Genomic DNA, 18,446 nt, shown 5'->3' on the forward strand with positions numbered 1-18,446 from the left:
GCTGATATCCAGCTTCAAAATAACTTTAAGCAGGCTAGAAAAGGCAAGAACAAACCCCCTAAATCTCTTATAGCTAAAGATCATGAAGATACTGGTCATTTAACTGCTGGTGTTGTTGAAGATGCCCCTACAATACAAAATCGTCGAGGACGGCAGATTCGGCTACCAAAGCGTTTTCGGGATAATTAAAAGTAATCTATAGCTTCTGATTAAGCTTAGCTTATATACTCCAAAATTTTTCTATATAATTCGAATTGTGTGTGGCTCTATGGCTTCATTTGTAATGTGGTTGCTGTGTGAGAAATCGTTCGTCAGGTGGGACCGTTCGTCAGGTGATCACCTACGGTATTACTTCCACACCAATCGTATTCGCAAATATGAAACGATCAAAAATATCGTCAAGTCTAGATTCTGTGGTTAGGATAACTGATGACATTTGAGACGTGAGACAAAATTTGAGTCATTTCGAGCCCAGTACAAAGCTCGAATACGAGTTACCACATTGTTGTAGTTTGAGATATTGTGATCCAAACCAACTGCTACGTTGCGTGTACAGTCTCTTCACTACGATAGTCTAATATTGCCAGCGATAACTGTTATCTATGCGATTAGTAGTGCTATATGGTTTATATAGTAACTTCTTCAAACCTACCTTGCTGAGTCTACAATATCCGGAGCGACCTTTTCATATCGATCAACATTTCGTTCCACTTCTCACTCTTCATGCTTGAAAATCCTCGAAGAAGCTATACGGGTATAGCCCGAAGTTAATGACAGATGATCGGCGTTCATCCCAGGGATTTTTCGACAGGATTGTGTCAAAAAGGGCCAGGCATCAACCGTTGGTTGATCATTCGTCTTTGATTGAGTTATCTAATCATCCCCCAACTGGAATATAAGGGCTGCTCCATATATTATTATTATTAATCAAGTCTAACATCCATATCGAGCCGTTGGTTATGACAGCGAAATGTACCTAGGCAGTGGCCAAGGCCACTGTCTCTAGATAGTCCCTAGGGGCTCTATCAGCTCCCTTTATCATTTGTATGTCATTCTGGTCCTCTTCCCTGCCCAAGCCGCCTGTCTGCGCCAGATCCTTTGGGCTATATGCCCTCCTCGGTGTTCATTACCTGCTGGGCGATATCTAGGTGTCCCTAGATTGCCCTTTCTACTATCCCTCTCCTTTACTTTCTGCTTCCTCCACTATCTCTAGGCCCCTAAGGTCGTCCCTATAGGCCCTATTTATCTCACTGGCTGCTTCCCAGGGGAAGTAGCCGATATTTGTCGTTGCAAGGAAGGTCATTAGGGTATTCGTGGCCCTCTAGTCCTCAAAGAGGCGGCATTCTAGGGCTATTTCCCTCTGCCTTGACTAGGGCCCTGTTCAAGGCCCGTCTCTGGTGGTGCCATTGCCTACATTCAACTAGTAGGTGGCCTGTTGTTCCCTGTGGAGCCTGGCAGCTCTGACATCTAGGTGAGTCTTGGACCCCTATCTGACTAAGGTAAGTCGGTATTGCTGCGTGCCCAACCTTTAGCTGACAGTATCGACGAGCGAGTTGTTTTGGTGCTGCTCCCGCTACCAGATCTAGTTTCCATCCTTTCTGGGGTCGATAGCGCTGTTGGGCTCTGTAGGATCGTTTCTCCAGGGCCTGTACAAGCCATCGTTGTCTCTGGGCCTGGTTTGCCTCAGTGAATGTTCTGCGTAGATACACTAGACTGGGGCTCCTGTCTATGCCTCTGGGGGCCTTTTCTGCAGCTATCTTAGCAGCTTGATCAGCCTTCTCATCCCCTAGTATACCTTGATGACCTGTGACCCATTGGATAGTAGTTTGACATCCTTGGTCCTCAAGCCTTCGAACTGTATCTTGGGCCTGAATTGCCCAGCCTTGCCCTGGGCCAGATCTATAGTCTTGTAGCCGAGCTATAGCTGCCAGGGAGTCTAATAGAACCCTGATAGGGCGCTGCTCCATATATATCACTGTATTCGAAAGATTCTATAGTGAGTCGAGTTGCTCAGCCGACAATGACCAGTTGTTCCCACCGATTAGCCATATAATCTACCAGTATATGTTGTTCATCGCCCAACTTGAGGGGTGTTTAGATGATCATCTGTTCGCCGTATTCGCTTGTCGTTGGTGCTAATGGGCCTATTGGATGGCTCACTAACTGGATTTCCCATTTTGCTATGCGATTGTTACCTATGCAGAAAATAAGGATTGGCAGCTCACCTCGCTAGGACTTAGGCTATCCTGGGATCACATCTGTAGGATATCAAGCCTAGACGCATACAATACGGTACGATAAAGTATATATCCTTCAGATTCCGGTATCAAAGCCGCAAATATAGGTAATCTGCACTGAGTTGAATAGTTCACTTAAGGAAGATACGACACCGTCGAGATCCCACGACGCACTCTTTTGAGTACTCCGACGTCCCAATTAGGAAGGTGCACAGATCAGCGATAAGATAAGACTTAAACAGCCACATGACATCATCCGCGTGATTCTCAGTAGAACGTTCATTTTCTTCCACAATTCTTTTAGTAGTACTAGTTATCCACAGCTCCACGCCCAACCATACTATTGAAAGTGCCAAACCGAACTTCTGCATCATCATGATGCAATTGTTCTTTCACTACTCAGAAATCAAAGTCGCCAAGCTCAAAATATATAAATAGACGCTAATTGTACTGCCGAGATGTATATCATCTATCCTCCTGACCACCATATCCTACGATCATAGTCAATAATTACCGCTTCATTCCCAGAACCATGACGCACAAGCATGGAAAGCACACACCCCGTCTTCACAAGTAATATTTCCATTCAATACCTCTCCATAGACTTCACAAGCTGACAAAGACCAGGTTGGGGAAATGGATGCCATCCACTCTAGACAGCCACCACCAATGGCTGGGCGGCCTAATTGCCCACGTTGATAGCAAATCTGATCGCGAGCTTCACCCAGTACTGAAAGAGTTTCAACAGCTCATCGAAACCAACACTCGAGTCTTCCTTCTCATTGAAGCTATGTTCACCGAGGTCCCGCGCAACAGAGTCTACGCCACCGATCCAACCGGGTGTCCTCAGATCCGGGATTACCAGCATATGCTCCGTGTACTGAACCATCTTCTTACGACAGCACCTTCCTGGAGTGATTTCACCCATCGGGTCGGTCTCGTCGGGCTACCCATTAACGCAGTATTGGACTGGCCCATGGGGACACCCAGTGGATATGCAGCGTTCCTGGATCCGGACATCAACGCTATGATTAAGAAGGTTCTCAATGCTTGGGGCGAGTATCTGAAGTCACCAGAGTCGGCTCATGTACTAGATGATTCACAGTACGGGTGGTTCGGTGAAACAGGGAAGAATAGCCTCATCACCGTCGCCAATGTAGGGCAGACAAACTATTCCTTCGAGGATATGTTTGTCTGTGACCCTTCTCAGAAATACCACGGGTACAAATCATGGGATGACTTTTTTACCCGTGTCTTCCGGCCTGGTATTCGGCCCGTGGCATCCCCTGATGACGACAATGTCATCGCCAACGCATGCGAGTCGCAGCCATACAAAGTAGCCCGCGATGTCAAGGGAAGAGATGTTTTCTGGATAAAGAGTCAGCCGTACTCGGTTTTGGATATGCTGGCGCATGATTCTCTTGCTGAAAAGTTTGTCGGCGGAACTATCTACCAGGCCTTCCTGAGCGCCTTGAGCTATCACCGTTGGCATGCGCCTGTTAGTGGAAAGATTGTGAAAGCCTACGTCGTTGATGGTACGTATTACTCGGAGCCGTTGTTCGAAGGATTAGGGGATCCACGCCCCCATGATATTGATGCAGTTGGTGAAGTGACGGCCCAGGAGTATATTACGGCCACTGCGACACGGGCGTTGATCTTTATTGAGAGTGACAATCCTGCCATAGGGCTGATGGCTTTCCTCGGTGTGGGGATGTGCGAGGTTTCGACTTGCGATATTACAGTGTCAGAGGGACAGCATGTGAGAAAAGGAGACGAGATTGGAATGTTCCACTTCGGCGGGTCGACACATTGTTTGCTGTTCCGCAAGGGCGTCAATGTACACGGGTTTCCATCTACCGAGACTAACCAGAACGTTCCGGTAAGAGGCCAAGTGGCTGTTGTGACCCCTTGAGCCCCTCAGCTAGAGACAACCTAGCATGTACATATATAAAGAGTACTCAAAGTGTATATAGAACTGGAAATACGTATCATGGGTCGTCAGCATAATCATGACTGCTTATAGCTTACAGCGTATACCTGAACAAAGGTGACTTATCGCCCATATCCAACAATTGCTCCTCTGTGTACCGCTCTCTTACCTCCGCTTGCGACAGCTTCGATTTCCTCTTATTCTCCCACCAGAACGAAGCTTTCAACACCAATGCCAGGATCAATGCTGAGCCCCCAAAGGCTACGGATAACCCGAATCCGGTGTAGTATTTCGGCTTCTCAGTGTCCATATACATGTAGCTCCCAATAACACCACCAATATTCCCAACACAGATATTAAATGCCACACCGATTGCCCGTCGGTTGGATGGAATCAGGTTATTTGCGGTCCAAGATGTGTGGGCCGGATGGACAGGGTAGAGACCAATCATAGCCAGGATAACGGCGAAGAAGCTTGGGCCGACGTTGTCTGCTAACTTACCATCAAACGAGATGATGATGCTATACCCGATTGTCAACAGAGCGAGAGGAATCACAACGAACGGCATCCGCCAGTAGAATCGATCTGAGAGACTGGAAAAACACACAGCAGAAATGGCGCCGGCAATGTAGGGGGGCACGGTCATGAGTTGGGCATTGGTGCTCTTGAAGCCCATAGCTTCTGTTATGGTAGGGAGTGTGAATTTATTGCCTAATCGTTCATCAGTATATATATTATCAGTCAACCAAACCCCGGGAGTCAGGGATACATACCGTATGAGCAGGCAGATTGACATCTTCCACTCGTGGAAGATGCTCCGGAGCAGAAACGGCTCATGCGCAATCCATGTCTCATAGACCGTAAAGAGAGAGAGACCAAAGACCCCAAGTGATAGTAGTACTAGAGTATGCCAATTGTACCAGGGAAACGTCTCTCCTCCCCATGTGACAGGTATCAAAAAGCTTGTCATAGAAGGGATACAGATACCAAATCCTGGCCAGTCCACACGAGACAGTGCTTGCCTGAAATCACTATGCCGTATGCGAGGTTTCACAGATACACAGATCACGGCAAGCGAAGCACTAGCCAACGGAAGATTGAGAGCAAAGAGCCACCTCCAGATTCCTGAATCAGAAATGATGGTCAGAAATTATTCTGAGCAGGGTGAATTAGGCTTCGGGACGCTATACACAGAATATAGGCTAAGATATACATGCGCCAATTACTCATTACAACAACGAGATCTTTCCATCGGGACCGTTGATTCTTATCCTGCTCTTCATTTTTGAACGGTCCTCCCTCCTTGATGAACTTCTGCAACTCGAGAAAACGAATCTCGTCTGGCTCTAGCCATCGACTAGATAGCAAGGGTGAGTCAATAAGGAAGAAGAAGCAGGCGACACCCAGGATGACGGTGACCAAGCCCTCAAGAATAAAGATCCATCGCCAACCTTCATATCCACCAACACCATCCATCTTTGCGATAGCAGCCGCAAGGAGTCCCGAAAACGCGCCAGATAGGGCACTAGCACAGTAGAAATAAGCGAGACGAGTAGACAAATCTTTTGGCATGTACCATTGACTACAAAGGTAGACGGCACCGGGGAAGAAGCCTGCCCTACTTAGGATTAGCCCTATACCTCCATCTTACATTTCCACTCTGACTAGCATACTCGAAAATACCTAGTAGAACACGAGTCACCATCAAGCCAGCAAAGTTCTGCACGACTCCGGTCAACGTCATGATGATGCCCCAGGAGACGATCAAGACGCCCAGGTACACAGATGGCCGAGAGAATGTTCTCAACATCATATTACTAGGAATCTCTGGGTGCTGTTAGCTTGGTCGCCTCCAACGGACATTTCCAAGGAACGTACCGAGAAGGACATATAGCACGAAGAATACGCTCAGTACAATGTTCCATTGGATGCCATCGAGGCCAAGGTCGTCCATCATGCCCTCGATCTTAGCGTTTCCGATGTTTGCTCTATCGAGGTGAGATACGAGGTATAATACTGCTAACATAGGAACCAGGTGGACATCGACCTATACAACAATCATCAGCACTAACTGTTGTGTAATGTATTGCACACTGAATCGAAGCAAACAACACAAACCTTCCGACGGGTTACCTTCCTCCGCTCTGACGAATATCTGAGATAAAATTCCTCATCGTCTGGCTCCAATCCCAATATCCGAAAATTCTCCACAGTGACAATTGCGGGCGCTCTCTCCTAGTACATGGTATCAGGCGCTTTATCATCCTGGAGGTCTAATGAGTGTCCTGGCTTCGCGATCGACATATTGGACCAAGACATGAGATGATGCTCCGTGGATTCAGAAGGTTGGGGCGATTTGGCTCCAGCTGGGGGCGTGAGTCAGGAATATATAGGTCATTGTGACTTTTCCGCCATGACACCTCCGGCTCGGATTGAAGCTCATGTTCTTAATGTGCAACCCCACGTGGGGAGGGCATGATCGATACATCATATGTTGTTTGCCAAGGAGAGCCAAGAGAGAAGATCTAAAGAGACAAGATTGGGGAAATGGGGGAGAGGATCAGGAGGTGGAACCTTCAGTCCCATTTCATCCACGTGAACAGGCGGAAATGCAGACCACTTCACCTGGAAAAATATCCGACCTCCGCGATTTTGACAATAAGCTAAGCCTGGTGGGGCCAGATACGAATAAATGATGCTTTGTTTAATGTCTTAGTCGGGGAGAAACCAATACTTCTGGAGCATATAAACAATTCGATTGGTAACTCTCACACAAACAACTGCCGAAGCCACATCCGGCCGTTAACATTAGGCAGTAGATATAGTATAGTATAGCATTAAACAAGACCAGACGAAATAGAGCAGACCCAAGAACAACTGAAGGAAAGTTTTCATGTACAGCACATCAGCTTTCCATGACATTGCCCAGCTCGTGGCGTCGGCTAGAACGACTATACCATTTGGTCACCTCATCATCCTTTTCTGTAAACCATTGTCGCCCATGCCATCCCCATGAGCTAGACTTCCGGGTGGCTAATCGCTTCGCTACCTCGTTGGCTTCATTCAAAGACACTAGCTTCCGCTTGGCCACTTGGCCGCTAACCCTTTCATGGCATACGTCGCGTAAGCTCTTCTCTGGTAGGCAAGAGTCGGGAAGGAAGGACTCTGGAGCCAGACTGACGATGCTTTCGTCGCTACTTCCGCGATTATTCCAGGATCGACGACCTGTGCTTCGAATTTCAGGTGGGTTCGCCGTTGCTTTTAGTATCCAAGTATCCTCTTCCAGATCTAATGGCGTGCTGCCTGTAGCATTTTCACGACACAATAGGTCGGGTCGATAGTCCATCATCAACTCGAGCATCTTAACCAGGTTATGCTTTACTGCATAATGAACCGGTGTATTGCCTGTGCCGTCAAGTAGCTCCAAATGCTTTTGTCCGGTCGGCTTGGCAAACATCAGGAATCTGCGTGCGATATCAACTATCTCATCTGCTTGGGATCCATGAAAGTTGGCTTGATGCATGAAGCGGGCAAATGGAGTAAGCGATCCCGGATCATCTGATGAGCGTTCAATAAGCAACGAAGGAACCACGCGAGGATCAAGCAGCCTTAGAAGCCTCTCTATGCTCTCAACACTTCCTAAGGTCCCGCCATCAATCCCACATAGCAGGAGATGGATAAGATTGTTACCCCTGGTATCTCGAACTGTCTGGTTGGCACCTGCTTTTATAAGGACTTCGGCATAATCCACCCTATTAAGAGAGTATGCAAGGGCCAATGGAGTATATTTCCCTGAGCACTTTGTCTCGAGACATTCTGGGACTTGCTGAACAAGATATTCAACAAGGCGCAAAGATTCCAAAGTAGGCCTGGAAAGAATGGCGCAATGAAGGACCAAGTGACCTATAGCAGTTAGTATTCGAAAATAAGATAACCCGGTAGTGTTTACATACTTTTCGCATTAAGCCAACTCATAATTGACTTCTCTATGCCACTAGTTGATTTTGCTAGGAGCTTCAGTCGACTATCCTGCTTATGTGTCTTGGCGAACTCAAGATAATGACGGCCTGGGGCAGTACCCATGTACCATTCGGTGCTTCTCAGGCTACCCAGGATGGCGGAAACAAGTAAGGGTGAGCTCTTATTCGCATAGGTGAGCACTGGCTCGCGCCCAGCAGCTGCCCAGTCTGCCCTCTTCTTTCCATGAATAGAGAGCCCTTGGTAGTATTTTGGTCTTTCATGCGCTTTAACGCCGCTTTCCTGAACCAGAGCGTCGAGTGGGAGGTCTGCCCCCGTCCGCTTGATAAGTTCTTCAAGACACTGTAGTCGACCCTCTGCTATAGCCAGATGGACTGCTCTGTTGGGAACACTGAAAGCCTGGAATTCGACAGTAGCGTTACTGAGTATCTGATCTTGTCCCAAATCAAGCAAAAAGACAAGCAAATCAATATTGTCCATCCAAATGGCATACTCGAGAAGATTTGATGGCTTGCCAAAGGGACTCTTGCGAGTCTTAGCACTGGTATCAGCATCGGTGAACATATATGCTGGACAATGCCACCGTATTACCTCCTGCGGAGTGACATGGCTCTCCACATGCATGGCCACCTCACCTATATCATCGATGGTAAACCTATCGTCAATAATCTCGCTGTAGATTCGAATATCGCCACTGTCCCCTGAATCCCCATCACTGCAATCGCTACCGATCTCAAACCTTTCGTGGCCCCTAGTTTCTCTTTTCTTGAACTGCACCTGGACAATCTTTATGATTGCTTTCGCTACTCCCAGGTGTCCCCGGAGAGCTGCAATCGAGAATGGTGAGAGCCTGTTGGAATCTGTCACGGCAACTTGCAGGGGAGGTTGCTCATTATCCTCCCCCCACATACTGAGAGTGAGGGTCTTGATGATATCTAAGTCACCACACCAGGCTGCCTCAAAGCTTCATAATATCAGTTCCTGAAATAAACGTAGAGTTACAATCTTCACTGGACACTCACAGTCTAAGATATCCATCCTTTTTCTCATCAGTGAGATCAGATACATTGAATGTGAAATCCACCTTGAAAGAGTCAGAGACATCTTTTATAGGTGACGGTGTTTCTTCCTCGACTTGTGGTGTTTCAAGGTCTGGAAACAGCTCCTTGAAAGTCTTCGCCTTTTTTTCGAGCAACACAACTTCCAGTTTCTCGAACTGTTCAACAAGGTCACGTACGGCGTGTATCTTCAACTCAACGCCTTTTCTGTTTTCGGCTTCTCTCATTGTTTGTTCGTGTATCTTTAGGCTCTTCTTGTATGACCTCTGCGCCTGACTCAATTGTCGTTTCGCTGTCCACAACTTGTATGTGTCGTCTCCCAAACCATCAAGATAGAGGGAAGCAGGCTCCAGCGGTCCTGGAGCTCGTGACACAACTGTCTCTCCTTTGTATTGGCGCAATTGCCGAATCTTATCACGGACACAGTCTAGGAGAGATTTACCCTGGATTCTATCGCGAATGTATTCCTCATCCTGCACGCGATATCCTTCTGGAGCTAATGTGTTGGGATCAACTCCACGAGCCATAATCTCCAGAGCCACTTCGGGCATTTCTTTTTGAACAGCCATAATAACGGGCTGCGTAAGATTATGTCGGAAGATCTCTCGATTTCTTTCGGATGAGTTTGTACGGATGCCGTCGAGTGCTATTTGACCAGACTTCACAAATTTCCCAAAGTCGATCGAAGCCTCAGCACCACCTTCAAGTAGCTTCATCGCACCAATAGTATTCTTAGTATTAATGGCGGTCATAAATGCGGAGTAAGCCTCAGGATTCCACGAATATCCAACAAAAGCGAGATGATTGATCGCTTTCTGGGTAGCTGGCTTGTTCTGATGCAGGAAGACGTCTATAAGATTGTTATATGTGGAAGCAGCGACGTAGTGTAATGGCGTGTTGTGTTTGAGGTCAGCCTGTACGGGTGAACCACCCAACTGCAGAAGCTTTTCGGTCATGGCTGTAGCCTTCTCAATGGGTAGTTGAAGTGTGAGTACCAGCGTAAGAATTGCAGCTCTTGGACTATTGTTATAGTCGTTCAGCAACTTAATGGGTAGCAACACATCGGCTCCGAAAGAAGCAACGAGTTCTTCTACTGCGTCAACATGGCCGCCGAGTATGGCAAGGTGAAGCGGGGATGTGTGACTGTCCCAAGAAAGCACATTTATATCGTAAATGTCCGGTTCTTGCATATTTTCGTCATCAGGTAGATTTTCGGTGCCCTCAGTGACGTCACTTTCTTTCTGGACTTTGACAAAAGATCCCGAAGTGTATGAGGTTGCGTCCACTTCCATACTAAGTGTTCCGATGTCATATAGTTCGCTTTTGGCTTCGTTGGTTTCACTCTGGCCACCATTGTCTCTCTTTCCTCTACGGAGCTCATTCTTCTTATCCTCCTCAGCTTCGTTTTCCTCGCTTTTGTGAAGTAGTATTTTGATAAGCTCGACACTTCCTCTGGCGGCCGCAAGGTGTAATGCAGTCCTACCATCCGCTAAGCGAGATATTAACCTTGCACCATGATTGACAAGGTATTGTACAATATCTGGCGTAGAAGCCATACAGGCCAGATGTAAGGGGGTTCTTCCAGTATAGTCGCGACTGTTGGGATCTCCTCCATTATTAAGCCACTCCTTGACTGCAGCAAGGTCATGGTCAACGATAGCCTGGCATAGCTGCTCTGTATTACCAACATAGGCCATCTCTGTTATACCAATTAGTCAGGGCTACATAGCAAAGCAACAGCAAGATGCGAGACGAACCTGTCCAGTCAGATTCTGTGATTGGGTTAAAGCTGCCAATTTCTTGGCGTCCTGGATCGTCTTTGATGAACGATATATCTCCCGTTATGTAGTTCTTGCTTTCTTTCTCTGCTATCTCCTTTTCTTCTGGAGTCACAGGCTCGGGACAGTATCCACAACAGTCGTGAATTACATCATCCACATTACCGAAGAACGCCGGGTGTCGATGAAGATTAACATCCCTATCCTTTGGTTTATTCCATTCCGCATTGAGCAACAAATCTTTTGTATACAATAGTCGCTCAATCCTCCTGGCATGAAACTTCGGTCCGTATGGTATAGTCTTCGGACGAAGTCAGCGAGGATAGGTTTAGATCTAGGAAGTATGGAACTCACAAAAGTGTTATAATCTGAACTTTCATCACCCTCCATCCATTCTGGTGTTTCGTCTTCCCAATCATTTTTGATGTTACCATTCAGTGACCTCATATTGCGCATCCGAAGATTCCGTGCTGGACGGCCACGCTCCTGTCGTCTTTGCTCTAGATAGGCGTCCCTATCGGATGACTTTGGCAGCTTCTCCAAAACTAGAAGACGTGCCAGGCCGACTGTTCTTGAGAAGCTCCTTTCGTAAACAGTCTAATAGTCTGTCAGATGGAACGTTCCAACCACTTTGCGAAAAGGGTGCCTTACTGGATCAATGCGGCTTCGCTCCAACTGCGGACAGAATATCTCGAACCCGCGGTGCGAGTATTTCGAAAGACGGTTTTCATAAGATGGCGACCGTCTAGTCAGGTCAATTGTATTCGCTTGGGTGATATACGCAGCAAGAGCACGTGGTGAAACGTAGACTTGCTTACCATCAAAAGCAGCACAGGAACAGTCAACATCAAACCCAGTCAGAATCTCAGATATAGACTTGTAGATACGAAGGACGATCTGCACGTGGCGTGTTGGGTATTGTGAAACGATAGTAATCGTGTTCTTGGTTCGTATGGTCGTCGTCTCATAGAGAATGGCGTTTCGAATCTTTTCTTCTATCTGCTTTATCTTTTCAATTGCTTGCTCTTCGGTCAAGCCGTACAGGAAAAGGTCGACGTCCGATGCAGGTGCGTACTTGTCGTGATAGAACTGGCGCAATGCACGCTTTGAGCCTCGGTACTCTTCTGGGACTGGCATGAGGCAAGTCACTACGGCGCTTCCTGCGACGACGACATTGCTCCAGTCCATGTCACTCAAAGACCCTTCCGAGAAGATGTTAAAATTGTTCCGAAACTCCTCCAACTTCGACGCCACCGCAGGATCGCCGTATTTTCTGCGAGACTCAGCATCCAAAGCCATTATGTACTTTTCCTGAAGTTCGGGGGGCTCTGAGGTCGGATTCCGGGGCCGACTTAAAACCAATGTCTCCCCATTCAGGCCATAGAGCGGTACAATATTGAGATGGTTGTCCCGCAGAGCAGGATGGGATGGCTCCTGGGCAAAGAGTTTGCGTATGACTGATTCATACTCATTGAAAGGCTTGATGAGCTCACTAATCTGGGTAGGCTGGTTTTCATTGACCCAGCCAACAAAATCCTGGTGCTTTGCTGGCAACGATGGAAGAGCATGTATGGCTGCCATGGTGAGCTGTTCTTAGACCTCGGAATCCAGCGCAAAACGTATCAATGGCAGGAAAAATAGAGTAAATGAATTCGTCAAGGATAGAAGAGTATAGAATTGAAGGGTAAAGTCTAATACACACACATCTCTACCAGGAGTTCGAAGCTTCTTAAATAGAATTTCTAAACAACTTAGGTTACCCTATAGACGGCAGAATGCATACCGCTCTCTAGGCGTAAGCTCCACTAATTTATCTTAATCTAGGCAATACCAGGCAGTATCAGGCAGCCTAGTGGGGATTCTGCCGATCACCCAGGCCCTCGGTGTGATAGATGCCTGGGGCTAGCAATGCGATATGTCCCACCATAACATCACCGATATATCTTCTACAACTTGAAAGCAAGAGAGATATAACCAGTGAGATCAATCTCACCATTTCGTACAATAGGCAGCATATTTACAGACAGCGCTCAAACCAAATCATCTTATCGCCCAATGCTGGCTCCAACTCCATCCCAACTTTCCGTGCAGTCGCGGTCGAGTCGACATAAAATTCGGCCTTGAAACATTGAGACAGAGAATGCGTGGATATTTTTGCCACAAAGAACTCTCCTACTGCATGCTCCAATTGGATTGTCATCGCTTCCACTCGGTCTCTTAGGTCCGAATATAAATGCCCATTTTCGACCCTCAACGTAATGACACCATAACCTGAATGCCTATAGGCCCCAGTATACCCATCCAATGGTAGGGAATGGGGGATTGGCATGGCAGGAATGGAATGGAATAATCGTTTCTTCGAGTCATTAATACTTTCAGAGTTCATTTCCGCGATCCCATTCATTCTCTTCGTCATCTTTGCCACGAACTGTGCCCGTTCATTGCCAGAAACTCCTAGCAATGTATCGATCAAGTAGAGGTATAACTCCAACTGCGCATTTCTCGCCCTCTGTGTATTCCCCATTATCGCAAACCCGAAGTGTAGTTCCGGAATGAACCCCACCATTATCCCGAATCCAGGCCAGCCCCCGCTATGCCAGTATAAATGCTGGCCCTGGTAAGTGTCCACAAACCAGCCTAGGGCATATAAGTGGTATGGTGCAGGTGGATATACAGTATCCTGTTCATCGTTAGAGATCACACTCCGGGGTTGAACAACTGCCGCATGTCCCTCCCGTGATATAGGTCCTGCTTGGTATATCAAGGCCCTCAACCACTTTGCGTAATCGAGAACATTGCTGACTATGGCTCCTGTTCCAGTCGTAGGTGCATAATTCATATGCGGTTCGGCCACGTATGAACCTTTTTCTGGAACCCACGTGTAGCCTTGGACCAGCCGTGGGCTAGTCGATGGACATCTTTTGACATCCTGGACAGAAAAGTACGTATCTTTCATATTGAGCGGATCCCAGATACGCTTTTTCAGGATCTCACCGAGTGGCTCGCCTGCGATTTTCTCTAAAACATGAGAGACTACCATGAACATGTGATTACAATAGTCAAACGTCGTCCGCGGTGGGTATGCTAGAGGTAAATGTCTCAGTTTTCGAACGGCGTCGCGCAAGCTTTCATCTGGATATGCACCGACCATCGCATATATATGGCCTGGTAAACCAGACCTATGCGAAAGAGCATCTTCCAGTGTCGTGTTCACCGTGGCATGGTCGTCGGCGAGAACAAAATCATCGCGAATCAGTGATGCTATCGGTGTATCCCATGTGAGCGGTGAGGGAGACTTTATACTATCATCAATCGCCATGGATACAGCAGCAGCAGTGAAGGCTTTAGTAGTGCTACATGTGGTGAAGAGAGAGTCAAGGGTCATTTCCTTGTCTGGGAGTACCGCAAATCCGTATGCCTAGGGAGATTCTCAGTAAAACATTCCAGCGCTCCACAGCCAGTCAATCATAAAATTTATAGCATACTTTCGCATAAGTGCTCGACCCGTGGACCACTGAAATTGTGACGCCAGGCACCTTCCATTTCTCCAGCTGTTCCTGGACTAGGGAGTCGAATTGCGGTGTGAATGGAGTGCTATCTTGTCGTTGAACCATCTTGGTGTTACTCGGAATGACTGTTGGGTGACAATGTTTGATCGTGCGGGGAGGAAGACAAGTGCGATGCTAGGACTTTCTCATAGAGAGTGTCACTCGCTTATCTGCGGGTGTCACCTTGTCTTTGGACTACTAATTAAATGGTAGTAGAGGTACCTAATTTGGGTTGTGAAGTAAGCACTAACAACCTGAACTTGGCATAGATAGAGCGACTTCTATATTACATGTGCTTTATAGCCAAGCTTTATAGATATATTACAACTACTAGACTATCTACATATACATAGTCATAGATTCATCATATATCTGTCTCCTTCTTTCGTCGACGACCTTGTCCCCAAACACTCTTCAGTGCACGTTTCCAATCATCTCTCCGCCCTCTTTGGGATGCCTTCATGTCTTCTCGACCGACGTCGGGCTTCATAACATGGAAAAAGATTTCGTCTAGAGTGGCAACTTGTCCCTCCCTCTCAGCGTTTGCTCTGGTGAACCGCGCAAAGTCTCTGGACATTCGCGGTTTAGCAGGTCTAGAGCTGTCCAATCGCGCAACTAAATTATTGAGGCCGTCTTGCAGTTGTTGCTGATCATCCACGACTTCGGAGATGACGCCTAATGAGTTCAGCTCCTCGGCCGTAGCGGAGCGAGTTGAGAATATTGCGTTGCGTATAAACGCGCTCCTCCAGCCCAAGCCAGACTCCCCCGCCTGGGTAAATCTCGCTTCAGCAAGGGTCAAAGTAGCGGTCCTAACACCGATCCCAACATCACAAACAAGTGCCAGGTCAACGCCACCACCGAAAGCGGGCCCATTTATACAGGCAATAGTCGTTTTTGGAGAACGATCGATCAATTCCAATAGCATAGAGAGGCGCTTGACCCGGGGATCGCCCGTGCTACCATGAGCAACGAACGGGACGCTCTTTCCAGGATCCATCCCCATGCAAAAGAATCTTCCGGTTGCAGTGATGATAATATTCGAGAGTGAGGGGTCCTTGTTGCACTGTTCGATGATAGTTACGAGGGTTGCAACCATATTCTGCGTCAAAGTATTGCCTCTTTTCGGCCGATTCAGTACGATCTTGAAAGTGCCACCTGAGCGATACGTGAGCAGCTTTCCCTTTGCCATCACAGGAGACCAAGAAATATCCGAGTTGGGTAATGTCTGCTTCGTATGATGCGGTGGACAGACTAGTCCATGTGTGTGGGCGAGTGCTAGTCCAGCTCGACTTGCATTCTCCCTTTTGAGTCTACCCGATATCCACAGGCCAGTTTTAACCAGTTTTAACAGATCAAGCCCGGTGTCAATGCCAGCATTATGAAACATGTAGACTAGATCTTCGGTGGCGACGTTTCCCTTGGCCCCCGGTGCATAGGGGCAACCACCCAGGCCGCTGATACTGCTGTCAAACACACGAAGTCCACAATTGTATGCTTCCCAGGTGTTCGCTACAGCTTGTCCGTATGTATCATGGAAGTGGCCCGCCAGCAAGTCGAGAGGGATGCCGCTTTCGTCCAGGTACGCCAGCAGACTTCGTACTTTATCGGGGCAACCGACGCCCAGTGTGTCTCCGAGACTAACCTCGTAGCATCCCATTTCAATTAGCTCCCTCACACAGCGGAGCACCGCTGGCGGGGCCGTCGGCCCGTCGAAAGGGTCAGAGAATATACAGGATACGTATCTCCACCGAGTGTCAGTCACAAGTACGTATTTATCCTGCCTGGGACGCGAACTTACCCCCTGACCGCCAGGCCACAGCTGATAGCCTTGGCTGAAATTGTCCTGGCTCTTTCTAGACCCCCATCCACGGTGCAGTTGATGTTGGCCTTGCTAAATCCTTCTGTGGCGCTGACAAAGACCGCGACCTCCTTCACACCGTATTCGAGTGCTATATCCAAACCCTTCATATTGGGAACCAACACCGGGAGACGAATATCGGGTTCTTTCTGCAGGCATTTGATATCTTCTGTGCGCAACACATCTCGACAATCCGCTAACTGTGGGACCGCTCGCGGGGAGACAACCGACGTCAACTCGATGGTTCGCAGGCCCGTCTGGCGGAGCCGTCGAATCAACTCGATTTTTACGGACGTTGGCACCGGGTCTTTAATACTCTGTAGGCCGTCCCGCGGTCCCACTTCCACAATACGCACTGCGGCTCTAGGGTCCTTCATCGCGTCGGTGGCATCCGGGCGGAACTAACGAACGAATAGAGCCATCAGCGTTTTCACGCACCAGCACAGTATCATTTCGCCCTAGTCACCATGCGAAATCAGGATTAGGAGCAGATGTCGGGGACAGCGGCAGATTCTTATACTGACATGTCAGCATTCGGGGGGTGCGGAAACGTGAGCCGGGGAACTGTTGCCAGAAACGGATGGGATGACGACTTGCCGCTCAGCCTCGGGGTGGCGGGGATCCACCGAAATGTGACCCTGGACACGGAGTCACGGAGAATGACTCTGTCAGTATGTACGACTACTAATAGTAGTATGACAATGCATGGATTTTAGATCTGTCAAAAAATTAAATCATGTGAAACTCCTCCAACTGCGCACATGCTTACAGAGTTAGGAGTTAGGAAGTGTTCGATTCAAAAGTATCATATGGTTTACTTTGATCGGAGGAAGCTGCCGGACAGTTGACTATGCTGATAGATGATTTAACTACGTAGATCTATCTCACCATTAGTTAATTTATTCTAACTCTATAAACATGTCTAAACAAGTAAAATGCCTATTTTGGATATTTTCCACTCACGTGGAGATTAATTTGAACCTCCCTAAACCAGTAAATCCCGACCCTGGATCAACACTACTACTAGTCATATACACCCTATCAACTCCGCATTTCCAACCCTCGACCATACACAGTCAACAGAAATCTTTCCTCCATAGCCAAGATCCACGATCGAGAAATAAGGTCCTCTCACGATGGTCGCATCTAGCAAGAAACCAAGTTGTGGCGAACAAAGGAAATCGCTCTTCACTAGCAAGTATCCCCCTAATCGCAGAAAGAGAAAAGATTTAGCACTGTTCCGCAGGACAGCTATCATAACAAGCGAAGGTCGGGTCGTCCTTAAAAGTCAACTAGAAGAAGATTGTCTCAGTTGGATTTAGAGTATTGCTAGCTTCGTGAGGCTCGAATTACTCAGGAGCGTATGAATGAAAAGGAACGGCGACTAGATGGTATCTCTCCTGTAGGACGCGTCCGCTGTAGGGTTATTCATATTTTTATACGCATATTTTTATACGCATAGTCGCAAGTAGGGGCGGAGAACTATTGATATAAGGCTGACAGTGATAGAGAGCTTGGGATACTCCTAATGTACGTTTCGGGAGTATAATGTTTTCCGTTGACAGTTTTGTCTATGTTCCTTGGCCTTATATGTTAGGTATGAGGTGACGCAGTGGAGCTTTGAGATGAAAAATAAGGATTCGAAAGTAGTTAGAGACGTAAGATTTAAAAGGGGCTCAAGTTGCCTAGTTAACGTAGTGGTTCTTAAGGACATTTGTGGTGAATGATGTCCCGAAGATGTCGTACACCACAAGTTGTAAGAGATGTTTGGATAGAGGTAAAGAAGAGGCAGAAGGAACCAAAATTGGAAGGATGGATGGCGGACGGTCAGTCAAGAATTGTGTAACAGCCAAGGGAACAGGGAGAGTTAGACGGGAAGGAGCCGAAGGAGGTAACCACAGCGCGAAGGTGATTGTGGTAGGATAAATAAAGCCCTATTGGAATACAACAAATAGACGAGTGAAGGGGGGATAAAGATGAAAAGAACCATGAACCATCCTTATCATGGTCATGGCAATGGTCATATAAAATTATAAAAAAAAAGGCAAAAAAAAAAAAA

The 18,446-nt window shown here is 47.5% G+C and overlaps 6 protein-coding genes across 6 annotated transcripts; 1 reads left to right on the plus strand and 5 right to left on the minus strand.

Annotated features, from left to right (window-relative positions):
- Nucleotides 1-2,522: 2,522 nt before the first annotated feature.
- BDW43DRAFT_67557 (phosphatidylserine decarboxylase family protein) lies at nucleotides 2,523-4,219 on the plus strand. The gene is made up of 2 exons (XM_032050374.1): nucleotides 2,523-2,810; nucleotides 2,865-4,219. Exons 1-2 carry the CDS (start codon nucleotides 2,770-2,772, stop codon nucleotides 4,147-4,149), a joined length of 1,326 nt encoding a protein of 441 aa, XP_031905561.1. The 5' UTR covers nucleotides 2,523-2,769; the 3' UTR covers nucleotides 4,150-4,219.
- On the minus strand, nucleotides 4,220-5,292 carry BDW43DRAFT_67547 (major facilitator superfamily domain-containing protein). Its single transcript, XM_032050372.1, has one exon. It carries the CDS (start codon nucleotides 5,135-5,137, stop codon nucleotides 4,262-4,264), a length of 876 nt encoding a protein of 291 aa, XP_031905562.1. The 5' UTR covers nucleotides 5,138-5,292; the 3' UTR covers nucleotides 4,220-4,261.
- Nucleotides 5,157-6,329, minus strand: BDW43DRAFT_67552 (major facilitator superfamily domain-containing protein). Its single transcript, XM_032050373.1, has 4 exons — nucleotides 6,286-6,329; nucleotides 5,841-6,214; nucleotides 5,358-5,749; nucleotides 5,157-5,292 (listed from the first exon to the last, which is right to left on the minus strand). Coding segments are annotated over exons 2-4 (534 nt in total). The 5' UTR covers nucleotides 5,981-6,214; nucleotides 6,286-6,329; the 3' UTR covers nucleotides 5,157-5,290.
- BDW43DRAFT_296172 (ankyrin repeat protein) lies at nucleotides 6,005-12,562 on the minus strand (the record flags this gene model as incomplete). The annotated part of the gene is made up of 8 exons (XM_032044166.1): nucleotides 6,005-6,214; nucleotides 6,262-6,402; nucleotides 7,136-8,070; nucleotides 8,121-9,109; nucleotides 9,168-10,902; nucleotides 10,961-11,282; nucleotides 11,336-11,578; nucleotides 11,633-12,562. 8 exons carry the CDS (start codon nucleotides 12,560-12,562, stop codon nucleotides 6,005-6,007), a joined length of 5,505 nt encoding a protein of 1,834 aa, XP_031905564.1.
- A 191-nt stretch (nucleotides 12,563-12,753) lies between these two features.
- Nucleotides 12,754-14,690, minus strand: BDW43DRAFT_259595 (beta-lactamase/transpeptidase-like protein). Its single transcript, XM_032040111.1, has 2 exons — nucleotides 14,467-14,690; nucleotides 12,754-14,399 (listed from the first exon to the last, which is right to left on the minus strand). Exons 1-2 carry the CDS (start codon nucleotides 14,593-14,595, stop codon nucleotides 12,999-13,001), a joined length of 1,530 nt encoding a protein of 509 aa, XP_031905565.1. The 5' UTR covers nucleotides 14,596-14,690; the 3' UTR covers nucleotides 12,754-12,998.
- Nucleotides 14,691-14,760: 70 nt separating this feature from the next.
- BDW43DRAFT_67611 (uncharacterized protein) lies at nucleotides 14,761-16,985 on the minus strand. Its single transcript, XM_032050375.1, has 2 exons — nucleotides 16,328-16,985; nucleotides 14,761-16,271 (listed from the first exon to the last, which is right to left on the minus strand). Exons 1-2 carry the CDS (start codon nucleotides 16,762-16,764, stop codon nucleotides 14,894-14,896), a joined length of 1,815 nt encoding a protein of 604 aa, XP_031905566.1. The 5' UTR covers nucleotides 16,765-16,985; the 3' UTR covers nucleotides 14,761-14,893.
- Nucleotides 16,986-18,446: the final 1,461 nt, after the last annotated feature.

This window comes from Aspergillus alliaceus (genome assembly GCF_009176365.1).
Source record: "Aspergillus alliaceus strain CBS 536.65 unplaced genomic scaffold BDW43scaffold_2, whole genome shotgun sequence".
In the NCBI taxonomy this organism is placed as follows: Eukaryota; Fungi; Ascomycota; class Eurotiomycetes; order Eurotiales; family Aspergillaceae; genus Aspergillus; species Aspergillus alliaceus.

Coding starts and splice junctions, on each gene's coding strand:
- BDW43DRAFT_67611 (XM_032050375.1), bottom strand. CDS start 16,764: ATGAAGGACCCTAGAGCCGCAGTGCGTATTGTGGAAGTGGGACCGCGG. Junction 16,272..16,327: donor TGTGGCCTGGCGGTCAGGGG/GTAAGTTCGCGT, acceptor CACTCGGTGGAG/ATACGTATCCTGTATATTCT.
- BDW43DRAFT_259595 (XM_032040111.1), bottom strand. CDS start 14,595: ATGGTTCAACGACAAGATAGCACTCCATTCACACCGCAATTCGACTCC. Junction 14,400..14,466: donor GGTCGAGCACTTATGCGAAA/GTATGCTATAAA, acceptor GAATCTCCCTAG/GCATACGGATTTGCGGTACT.
- BDW43DRAFT_67552 (XM_032050373.1), bottom strand. CDS start 5,980: ATGATGTTGAGAACATTCTCTCGGCCATCTGTGTACCTGGGCGTCTTG. Junction 5,750..5,840: donor GTTCTACTAGGTATTTTCGA/GTATGCTAGTCA, acceptor CTACCTTTGTAG/TCAATGGTACATGCCAAAAG.
- BDW43DRAFT_67547 (XM_032050372.1), bottom strand. CDS start 5,137: ATGACAAGCTTTTTGATACCTGTCACATGGGGAGGAGAGACGTTTCCC.
- BDW43DRAFT_67557 (XM_032050374.1), top strand. CDS start 2,770: ATGACGCACAAGCATGGAAAGCACACACCCCGTCTTCACAA. Junction 2,811..2,864: donor CACACACCCCGTCTTCACAA/GTAATATTTCCA, acceptor GACAAAGACCAG/GTTGGGGAAATGGATGCCAT.